This window comes from Anarhichas minor, unplaced genomic scaffold (genome assembly GCF_050575085.1).
Source record: "Anarhichas minor isolate MPS153535 unplaced genomic scaffold, ASM5057508v1 ptg000017l, whole genome shotgun sequence".
NCBI classification, from domain to species: domain Eukaryota; kingdom Metazoa; phylum Chordata; class Actinopteri; order Perciformes; family Anarhichadidae; genus Anarhichas; species Anarhichas minor.
In genome coordinates, this window is record NW_027466463.1 from 4,606,295 (window position 1) to 4,617,801 (window position 11,507).

At 40.2% G+C, this 11,507-nt stretch overlaps 1 protein-coding gene across 1 annotated transcript; it reads left to right on the forward strand.

Moving 5' to 3' along the window:
* The first annotated feature begins 26 nt into the window (after positions 1-26).
* dhrs7cb (dehydrogenase/reductase (SDR family) member 7Cb) lies at positions 27-10,424 on the forward strand. Its single transcript, XM_076093092.1, has 6 exons — positions 27-180; positions 6,157-6,269; positions 8,244-8,454; positions 8,531-8,623; positions 9,891-10,052; positions 10,225-10,424. Exons 1-6 carry the CDS (start codon positions 27-29, stop codon positions 10,422-10,424), a joined length of 933 nt encoding a protein of 310 aa, XP_075949207.1.
* The last annotated feature ends 1,083 nt before the right edge of the window (positions 10,425-11,507 follow it).

The window sequence follows — 11,507 nt, forward strand, 5'->3', positions numbered from 1 at the left end:
CTGATCCTGTGCCCTCTCTACAGAACATGGCCCTGCCCTCTGTGATGGTGTTGCCCCTGCTGATTGTCGTGGCAGCGGGGTTATACTACATCTACAATGAAGTCATGCAGTTCATGTCCAAGTCCTTAGTGCGGAACAAAGTAATGGTGATCACTGATGCTGTGTCTGGGGTGGGAACAGGTAAATCCACTTGTGTTTTGTAATATTTAACGTAATTTCTTTGCCATGGAGATTTTGTTTTCGTCAGCAGGATGTCTCAGAGGCAAAGTCCATGAAATTTCACTATAATAATAATAATAATGCATTTTATTTGTAACGCACTTTTCATTTAAAAAAATCTCAGAGTGCCACAGAGCCAGTACATAGTAAAAACATAGTAAAACAATAAAAGAAGTAGTAAGCATAAAAAAACAGTGAATGAACAGAAACCCAAAAGAAATAACTGACAGTGATTTAGGTCAGAAACCTTCCTGAATAGAAAGGTTTTTAGGCCAATTTTAAAAGAGACCAGTGTCTGTGTTGCCCTTAGGTGGTCAGGGAGACTGTTCCATAGGCGTGGAGCTGCCGAGCCAAAGGCCCGGTGGCCCATGGTGCGGAGCGAGCTGTTTGAAGATCTGAGGGTGCGGATGGAGATTTGGGGTGTGATGAAGTCTTGTAGGTAGGGAAATGCGTGTCCATTTATGCATTTATGTGTGAGTAGTAGGACTTTGTAGTCAATCCGGAATGAGACAGGGAGCCAGTGTAGTGAGTGCAGAATGGATGTTATGTGCTCATACTTCCGAACTCTCATCAGGATCCTGGCAGCGCTGTTTTGAGCTGTATTGCAGCTTCTGGATGTTCTTGGCAGTGATCCCAGTGAAGAGTGAGTTACAGTAGTCCAGTCTTGAGGAGATAAAGGCGTGGACGAGCTTCTTTGCATCTGACAGGGTTAAAGTGGGGCGGAGTTTGGAGATGTTTTTGAGATGATAAAACGAGGTTTTGCACAGGTGTTTTATGTGGTCATTAAAGGTCAGGTAAGGGTCAAACCTAACTCCCAGATTAGTCACTGTGGAGGAGAGGGGGATGACTTGACCGTCGAAGGTGAGATGAGTTATGGAGGATGACTGAACCTGGTGTGGAGTGCCAACAAGGAGGGCTTCGGTTTTGCTTCTGTTTAACTGGAGAAAGTTGTTGCTCATCCACGCCTTTATCTCCCCAAGACAGGAGGTGAGACATGACATGGCTGCAGAGGGGCTTGGGGCAGTTTTGATGTAGAGCTGTGTATCGTCGGCATAACAGTGGAAAAACATCCTATGTCTGCTGATGACACGACCGAGGGGGAGCATGTAAATAATGAAGAGGATGGGGCCGAGGACTGACCCTTGCGGAACACCACAGGAGACAGGCAGCAGTCTGGACTTGCATCTTCCCAGTGAGACATATTCAGTTCTGCCTGAAAGGTAGGACTGAAACCACTTGAGTGCAGAGTCTGATAGTCCAATGGTGGTGTGGAGGCGCTCTAGGAGAATAGTGTGATCCACTGTGTCAAATGCAGCAGTCAGGTCCAGGAGGATGAGGAGTGAGGGTGATCCTGCATTGGCTGTCATCAGCAGGTCATTCGTCACCCTGAGCAAAGCTGTTTCAGTGCTGTGGGCTGAACGAAATCCTGACTGAAATTTGTTGTGTTTGAGGTGGTCCTGAAGTTGAGAAGCAACTACCTTCTCTAACACTTTGGACAGGAAGGCGAGGTTGGAGATAGGCCTGTAGTTGGCTAGAACCTCCGGGTCCAGGGTGGGCTTCTTGAGAAGGGGACAGATGACAGCAACCTTGAGTGCAGGTGGGACACAGCCAGACTGAAGGGAAAGGTTAACAACTTTGGTGATCAAAGGACTGAGAGTGGGGATATGTGATTTGAGCAGAGCAGTAGGAATGGGGTCCAGGGTACAGGTACAGGATTTCATTTTTCTGAGGATTTCCTCAACATGGCTCTCCTGAACCTCAGCGAGATGTAGTGGAGACAGCACACTCGCAGATAAGGTGTTGGTGTCAGAGGGAAGCATAGATGGAGAGCTGGACATCAGAAAGTGAATGTTGTTGACCTTGGATCTAAAAAAGTAAATGAAGCTGTTGCATTGCTCCTCTGTAGCCTCAGTTGAAGAGGATGGTTGTGGCTTCAGGAGATGGTTTATGGTTGAAAAAAGCTGTTTAGAGTTGCCAGGGTTTTTATTGATTAAGCTGGAATAGTACTGTGAGCGAGCATCTTTAAGGGAGTTGGAGTAGGCCCGTTGATGCTCACGGAAAGCCTGTTTATGGACAGTGAGCCCAGAGTGTCTGCAGCGTCGTTCCAGAACACACCCAGCTGTTTTTATTTTCCGCAGCTCATATGTGAACCAGGGAGCGGAGCGTGAGAAATTGACCTCACGTGACTTGACAGGGGCATGGAGATCAAAAACACTGCTCAGGGATGTATTATAGAGTTCCACTAATTCATCCATTGATGCAGAGGCTGGGCAGGTGATGAGCTGGAGATCCGTGGTCATTGTGGCTGAGTCAATGCTTTTCCAGTTCCGGAAAGACATTTGACGTTTAGGTCTAATAGTAGGCAGCACAAAAGTCAAGGCCATTGAGACCACCTTGTGGTCGGACACACCGAGATCATAAACCTGTAGGTTACTGATGGAAGCAGAGTCAGTGATAACCAGATCCAGAGTGTGTCCCTTGGTGTGAGTAGGAACCTCAACATGCTGCTGCAGGCCAAGACACTCAAGCACACTCAGGAAATCTGCTGCAAACTGACAGGAGGGGTTGTCGACATGGATATTTAAATCACCAACAATGACAATGTTAGTTGACATAGTGCAGAGTGAGTTAAGCAGATCACTTATCTCAGGTAGAAAAGATGGGTTTGCTTTCGGAGGACGGTATATGAGAAGCACTGTCATGGAGTATGGAGGTTTGCATTTGAAGGCCAGGCATTCCATAGAGGAAAGATCAGGCATTGGCAGAGGAGACAGTTTTAGTTCAGCCCGGTGCATGATGGCTAGTCCATCACCACGACCAGAGCTGCGGGCTTTCTCTATGTAGTTATAGCCAGGGGGGCATGCTTCATTAAGCACGGAGTAGTCCCCTGGTTTATGCCAGGTTTCTGTTAGGCACATGAAGTCAAGCCCTTTGAATAGCCCAGAATATGGTCGTATATGAGGAGGGATTTATTACTAGTCACTAGACTGGTAATCCTTCTGGGGCTAAGGAACAATCGACTTGTGGTGATTCAGATCTTGGATTGTGTCATTTGATGATTATTGTATTGTAGCCATGACTACAAGTAATGTATACTGACTTAATTCAGTATATGTTGCTTTGAACTGCATGTTTGTGGCAATAGCTTCATATGTTACAACTTTATTTATGTTTTCCATCCCAACAACACAGAAATCTGAATGCTTTCATAGACATGGCATAGGTTAAACCCCCCACCCTCTTTCAAGGTGACCATCATTAGGGTTGACAGTTACAATACAAAAGTGGAATTACAAAGATATAAAAAATATAGGGAATTAAAAACAGAAGTCCAAAAATTGGATAGAGACTGACATTTATTAGACTATGTCGAATACAGAAAGAAGAGGAGTGTATATGTGAAATGAAATCTTCCCAAACTTCTTGCGGAATAGTTTATTTAATATCCATTTCCCAGGAAGCTGTGGTTTTATCAGTTATATAAGATTGCATCCTTATAAGGGATAACATTGAGAACTATATTTGGTCTTTTGGGATAGCATGAAAAATATTGAGAGGCAAAGCAACGGACCTGAAGATATATCTAAAGTAAAGAGACTTTGCAAACTGTGGTCCTGGCACAGAGATGTGTATGATACAAAGATTTCATCATTAAAAAGGTCTTCAAAAACATCTGCACCAAAACCAATTCTAGTTGAGATGGTGTAAATCAATGGCTAAACATTTTTGAAAAAATCTGTTTATGTTATTAAGACCAAAAGGTTTTCTAAACTCTCTCTATATTATAACTGACTTTTGTAAACTAAATTTGAGTTTAAAATATGGGTTTTGCTGTTTCGAGGAAGGGCTGTCAAAAATGAAATGGAAAAATTGAAAGAGTGGACTTAGGCCATGTCCACACTACTCCGTTTTCGTTTTAAAACAAAAACGATCTCCGTCCACACAGCGTTTCAACATCGTTTTAGAGATGATCTCCTTTCACACTAAAACGCCTGAAAACGAATATCACGTGACTATTCACGTACACTGGGCATGCGGGTGGGTGTCGATGTAAACAGGAAGTAGATCGGTTGCTTAGTTAAAAAAATACGACAGAGTAATAAAGTGGTCTTTAATAATGAAAGGTCGTGTTTGATACTTAAGATCTTCTCTAAAATCTTCCTCTATGAACTTAAACAGACTCATTTAGTGGAAAGTTTTAGAAGTTTTATTTTTCAGACTTAGTTACAGTGTTGCAGGTTTTGGTCTCTCTCTCTCACATCAAATTTACTTTAAAATCAACACTTACACATAAAAGTTTACTAGGTCAATAAATGTGGTCAACACACGTCTCTCACTCGTTCCCTCTCGGTGTCGTTGTTGTCTGTTCTCACTCGTAGCTCTGCTGGTGGCTGAAGTCTCTGTCCTATTGGAGAGCAATTACTGCTTTTGTTCCTTTACATTTTATCTGCGGACTTCACAATAGTTGTACAGAACAAAATAAATATTAATAAGGACAGGAAAGTCCTCCGTTTTGTGTCCATCACCCTCCCTAAAGCCACTAACCCTGACTTCAGACGGCCGCTCCTTAGGGCTGATTACGTCGCTCACTAATCGCTCCAATAACAGCTGCTTCCTCCGCAAAAAAGGCAGACTTTAACTGAACAACAGCTGCTATTAAAGACAACAAGGTCAGCATCGCCTGTAATCAGTTGTCCATGTTAAATTAACCTAGTAGTCGATCGGTAATCAATGTTGTTGTTTATGACTTGGGGGAAACGGTCACGTCATAGGAGTGTAACGCATCAGGGAAGGACACGTCATGACTGCTAAGAACCAATCAAGTCGCAAACGTGGGTGTGGGTGTCATCGTTTCAAACTTATCCATTTTCGACCGTCCACACGAATACGTAACCCCGGCGTTTTCAAATTTATCCGTCCTCGGGAGCGTTTTCAAACTCCTCCGTTTTTGGTGCTCGAAATTGCCGGCGTAGTGTGGACGCTCAGTGTAAACGCAGCAAAACATATGCGTTTTCAAATGGAAATGGAGTATTGTGGACGTGGCCTTAAACTCCATGTTTACCCTTTTCTATACCTGCCAATGTAGTGATCCAGTATGTTTGGCAATATTAGCTGCCCAATATTAAAATTAAAAAAATTAGGTAGATCTGTCCACCTTTTGATTTAGCTCTCTCCAAGTTTGAGTTCTTCATAATAATAATAACTTTATTTATATAGCACCTTTAAAAACAGAGTTTACAAAGTGCTTTGACAGACAAAGCAAAGCAAAAGCAAATAAAACAGTGAGGCCCAACAAAAGCAAGACAAAGTAAGGTAAAATAAATACAACAGTTCAATGGATGAAATAATAAAATAAAGTAAAAATAAATGATTAATAGACAGGTACTCACTAATAGCCAAACTAGTAGTACTGTTATTAACTTGATCATGCTCATTTTTTCAATTGTTTTTTTGGAGGTTGTATGTCAGGGACTGTTCTATTGTGTAAAAAAGTAAAAAGAGGGATGGGAAGCCTCAGCCATCTGTCTTAATAATATAAGTGTAATCAAATGTCTTAACTATATTCTAAGAAAAAAAAAAAGCTAAACCAGAGACAGCAGTGTAAAAACAACAATTTGAGGTGTTTACATGCCGATGCCGTTATTTCTTAGATGGAAGCAGTGATTTTCTGGGGTCGTGGCTGGTTGCCTAGCAATGCCTAACAGTTATGTGCCATAACTTCCTGCTCAGAAGCAGTCACTGTGACAACAAGACTGCAGGAAGTCACTGCTGCCTCCCAAGAACTAGTCTGACATATAACTACATGTTTTTAGTCTATATGTTTAGCTAAGCTTCATATTTTGCATACAGATATGACAGTGGTATCAATATTCTTATCTAGCTCTTAAAGTAAAAAAAACTATTCCTTTAAATGAGTTATTTTTTCTTTCTGTTCAGAGTGTGCCCATCTCTTCCATAAAGGCGGTGCCAGGCTTATCCTGTGTGGGACTAGCTGGGATAAACTGGAGTCTCTGTATAACTATCTGACTGATGATGCTGACCGCAGAGAGGTGAGGAAAGGAAACAAGTAAAAATGGAACACGCTGGCATTTATTTCAGTTTGAAACATCGTTAACATGCCAGACTGAGTAAACCCTTCTAAAGTAAATCCATTACTCTTTTTTTGTGCTGTGTCATCTTTTTGGCAAACAGCTGAGAAACAAATCTTTCACTATTGCTGCTTCAGTAAACACTACCACTGTATCTCCTGTTTATATGAATATACACTGGACACTTTAAGACTGAACACAGGACACTGACATGACATGGTGGGTTTACAGTTTTAGGCAAGAATAGTCCTGTCCTTGTTTTTGTCATAATCCTCTGCTCTGTCGCCACCTCCAACCTCACAACTTCCTCCTTTTGTCAATACAATAGGAGGATATCCTGTCTGACAGCACACTGTCTTCTATACACAGGACAGAGCAGATGCGTCTATATGGAAAAAACCTATATACATAGATAACAATATCATCTAATTAGCAAATATATGAACTCATGGCCATTGATGTTTGAGCTGTCGATGACACAAATTAAATCCATATCTGGTTACTGTTGAGATTGTTTCCCTGTGGATGATCATTGACTGTAGGTCATAGTTTACTTGCCTGTGCTGTTCCCATTGCAGCATCCACAGTAAATGTGCTTGAGGTTACTACCGCCATGACAAAATATGTCTGTGAGGTCTTTTTATATAAGCTAAGCTATTTCGATATTATAATGGCACATTTGTTTTTTTTTATTAATAAAACAGTTAAACCAACCATTTCAAAGAGATATGTTTGATAAATCACATCTTCGTTTTATGCATGTGTTATTGAAAACATATACACATGTTAAATACTTTATAACAGACTCATTCTTTTCATTTTCTCTCATCAGTTAAACAAACAGAATGTATACCAACCTTTCATATCATATATATTAGATTCAATGTTTTAAGTGGGCTACAATTATCAGAACAATGTGAACATTCAGGCTCCCTCATGTGGCTCAAAGGTGTACTGTAGATAGAAATGTTAGATAAAAGACTATGGAATAAATTCTTCAAATTTATTTGACAACCCAAATAAAATCTCCTGCGACCCATAGGTCGAGAATTACTGCCCTAGGCCACCAGAGCGCCCAGATTTAAAAAAAACCTGCCTTATTAGAGCACAAGAAGTTGCTATGATGTATAAAAAGAATCCACCGTATAATTTTGTAATGAGAAACAGACTGTGTCCTTCATTGGCAAGACCAATTTACAATGACTGGTTTACATGATAAAGCTTTATATTATGCTTCGATAAGACATGGTGACATTATCACTCAAGTCATAATTTGAAGGTTGTGTCAAAATGTTAACAACATCAAATATGCTGACAGACAAAATTGTTTTTAATGTGGATAGAAACATATTTATGAAAACCGTTTCACTTTGTCCCTGATTGTGATGGACTAATCTGTGAGGCTAATCTGGAAAATCCAAACAGGTTCAATTCAACATAATAATATTGTAAAGCTAAACAATAAACCAAGAGATTCTGCACAAAGTCAAAGCAATTCAAACAATGAAATGATCAATAATATGAGATTATTCATTTGTTGTTGTTTTTCAAAGGGGTAGTTTGACGTTTTGGGAAAAAATGATTAGAGCTATGGAACACCGTTACGATGTTCTCATCTAACTCTCAGCAAGAAAACATATTTCTCAAAATGTAGAACTATTCCTTGAAAGTGGAATCATTTTGTATTTAGTTGTGAGAAATTAATGTCATTAACGCATGAACATATCTTGATATAACCTGAAAACAACTGTATTGTTACAGCAAAAATTACTTTCCCCCATTCCGCCTCCTTCAACTTCCTTACAATACTCTCATTCTAACAAGAAACTAAGCATGTATTATTTGTCATGATGGCAGCAACACACCACTCAGATTGATGCTTGAAGAACACAACATATTAGTATAGCAAGCTAATACAGTCTTGGGTCTCACTAGACGTTTGCCCCAAAGCTGGTGATACTGGACTTCAGCGATATGGACAGTATGGAGGACGTGGTGGCTGAGGTGTTGGAGTGTTACGGCTGTGTGGATGTGTTGATCTGCAACAGTAGCATGAAGCTGAAGTCCCCGGTGCAAAGTGTCTCCCTAGAACTGGACAGAAACGTCATGGACATTAACTACTTCGGCCCCAGCACTCTGGCCAAAGGTGGGCTGGACTACCACTACTATTTATCTGATGTTGGTTTTTATCTAAACGCTAATATGTCCAAATAATGTGGCAGGTGTTCTTCCAACAATGATCTCAAGAAGATCGGGGCATATTGTGCTGATTAACAGCATCCAGGGAAGACTGGCTGTCCCATTCAGAAGTTCATGTGAGTTGCCTACAAAAGTCTCTTAGCTTTTCTCAATGAAAGGGTTTGTTCACTGTAATCACATACAGAAATGTACACTCTCTCCTCTTATGGTTGCTAGCCATTAGGGTAGAGTGAGGGTAGAGTAGCCAAAACTTTACTCAAGTAGAACTACTGCTACATTATAGTCTATATCAGGGGTCTCAAACTCATTTTCACTCTGGGCCACATCAGCATCACGGTTGCCCTCAAAGGACCGGTTGTAAATGCAAGACTGTGTAAATGTAACTACTCCTAACATATTGGTAAATAACTGTCTCTGCATTTGATTATTGTTTATTCAAGTGTAAAAATATTGTACATGCAGTTATATAAATGTAAAAATATATTTAAGCATATTTCTGTAATTATAACTTAAATCCTTTTAATTTAGTGTTAAGAAACCCACATTACTCTATAAAACTATTAAAGAAAATAGCAAAGACAAATATCAAACACAAGTTATTACAATAACTTTGTTCAAAGCTTAAAATCCTTTCAAGGGTGCGTTTGCACAATTCCACGTGAAGTATTTCATCTGTTGTAAAGCCACTTTTAAAGTAGTCTTCAATGTACTCACAATACATTTCCATTTCAAGTGTACAGTAACCAGCCAAAGAGCTGCTTCTATGACTGTGTGTTTAAGTATCTCATAATTTTGACTTTCTTTCTCACAACTTCGACTTTCTATCTCATAATTTCGACTATGGGGATATGTTTATTATCAAGTCTAACTTTTAATTATTATTATTTTTTTTGTTTGTTTTGCTGGTGGATTCGCGGGCCACATAAAATGACGTGGCGGGCTGGATTTGGCCCGCGGGCCTTGAGTTTGACACCCCTTGTCTATATGTTCTGTTTTTGTTAAAACTGATTTATAGAGGTGTTGACTGAATGGTCATATTGGAGGATGTAGTTTGTGATGCTGTTGAACTGTATTGTGTTTTACTGACAGGTGTTTCTATTATGTTGTCCACTCAATGCATATCATTGAGGGTGGACTAAACAAGATAAACAACTCTCTGAACTCAACATTGTAAGAGGTTTCAAACATGTAGATGTGTTCTCACAGTGTGATGCAATAGAAGTCTTTCTGTGAGCTGTGACAGGACAGAAAACAATTAAAGAATGTCCCCTGTAATAACTGTAATGAGACTTCTTTACAACCGTATTACACCTCTTCTGTGTGTGTGTGTGTGTGTGTGTGTGTGTGTGTGTGTGTGTGTGTGTGTGTGACAACACCTGTTAGATGCTGCATCAAAGCATGCGGCGCAGGCCTTCTTCGACTGCCTCCGGGCTGAAGTGGAGGAGTATGGGATAGTCGTCAGCACCATCAGTCATACTTTTATCAACGCCTCCGACTCACCGCTAGAGGAGGGGCCCGCCCCTAAACCAAACATCCTGGCTGCATGTAAGTAAAAGAGCCAGTATGGAAGTGATTGACAGGTTGATGGTAATGAGAAATCATTCATCAATCTTTCAGTTTGTAGAAAATTGATAGGTGTGAGGTATATTTTCAAATCTTTGGAATAACCTTTTTATACAGTATGTGGATTAATGTAAATATGTGTGTTCTTACACAGTTATCACCAGCCAGTTGACCCATGGTGTAAGCCCGTCAGTCCTTGCCAATGAGATTATGCAAACGGTGAACAGGAAGAGGAAGGAGGTTATGCTGGCCCACCCCATCCCCAGGGTGGCCCTCTACCTCCGCTTCCTCCTCCCCTCATTCCTCTTTGCTGTGCTGGCTGCTGAAGTGAAGGACTCGGTCCTGGATGAGTAGATGCGGTCGGAGAAAATCTGAAAAGAGATGTGAAGTAAAGATTGTTTGGAAATGGTAGATATGTAATAGTATGTGCTTGGCACACAGCTGCATCACCACTTGGCAAAGCAGGCAACTACCCCTAGGGGCCCCGGCCCCTTGCTTCAGGTTCATCATATGGCAATTACTTTGTGGTCGTTTAGTTTAGTTATAATCCTTCAGACTTTCATAAAATCAAACCCTGTTTTCATAATATTTGTGATCTTACACGTTTACATACTGTAATGACGTTTCTATACAGTTTTTTATTGTGAATGGTGGAGTCTGACATTTCCATGTTTCATTTATGTAAGCTAAACAGGCCATATGGATTTGAATCCTATAAGTAATTAAATAACTATTTGTAAAATGTACTCTCTTCACCAATCTGAATCTGAATTATTTTTCAAAAAGACAATCTAAACTTCCATTTGAATGTATAGATCCAGTATTCTATGTTTAATATGTGTTTAACACACACTCAGGTAAAGCTGTAGCTGATTTCAATTGGGAATGTCTTTCTCTGTATATCCTCTAGGTGGCAGCCACATATTGTCATTGATACTGTCTGACTCATGACGCTGAAGAGACCTCCTCTCACAATCAATTGTTAATGTGGGTTAAAGTGTCACCATATCTTCTGTTTTGAAATATCAATTAACTCTCCTAATTTGTCAACAATATCATGTTGAAAATAACTGATGAAAAGACATGAAATGATGAACTCCTGCTCGTTTAATTGCTTGTGCATTGCAATGGAAGGAAAAAATTAAAGCGTTCTAGAAATTAATTATTTCTCTACAACAAATGCTGTATATGAAAGACCTTCAGGCAGCTATGACATTCAAACAGATGCAATACTCTATTTACATATCACTCATAGATGTATTGCACTCATCACTTCAGGGTTGCAGGACAAGAGCTGCTGCCTGGTATTATCCTGGAAGGATTACATTACATTGGTGTGATCAATGTTGGTCCATGTGCTCTGAGTATTTGGTGATTACTTCATGAATAACATACCATTTGGTTGATTCATGTCACACATTATGTCAGAACTCTGTG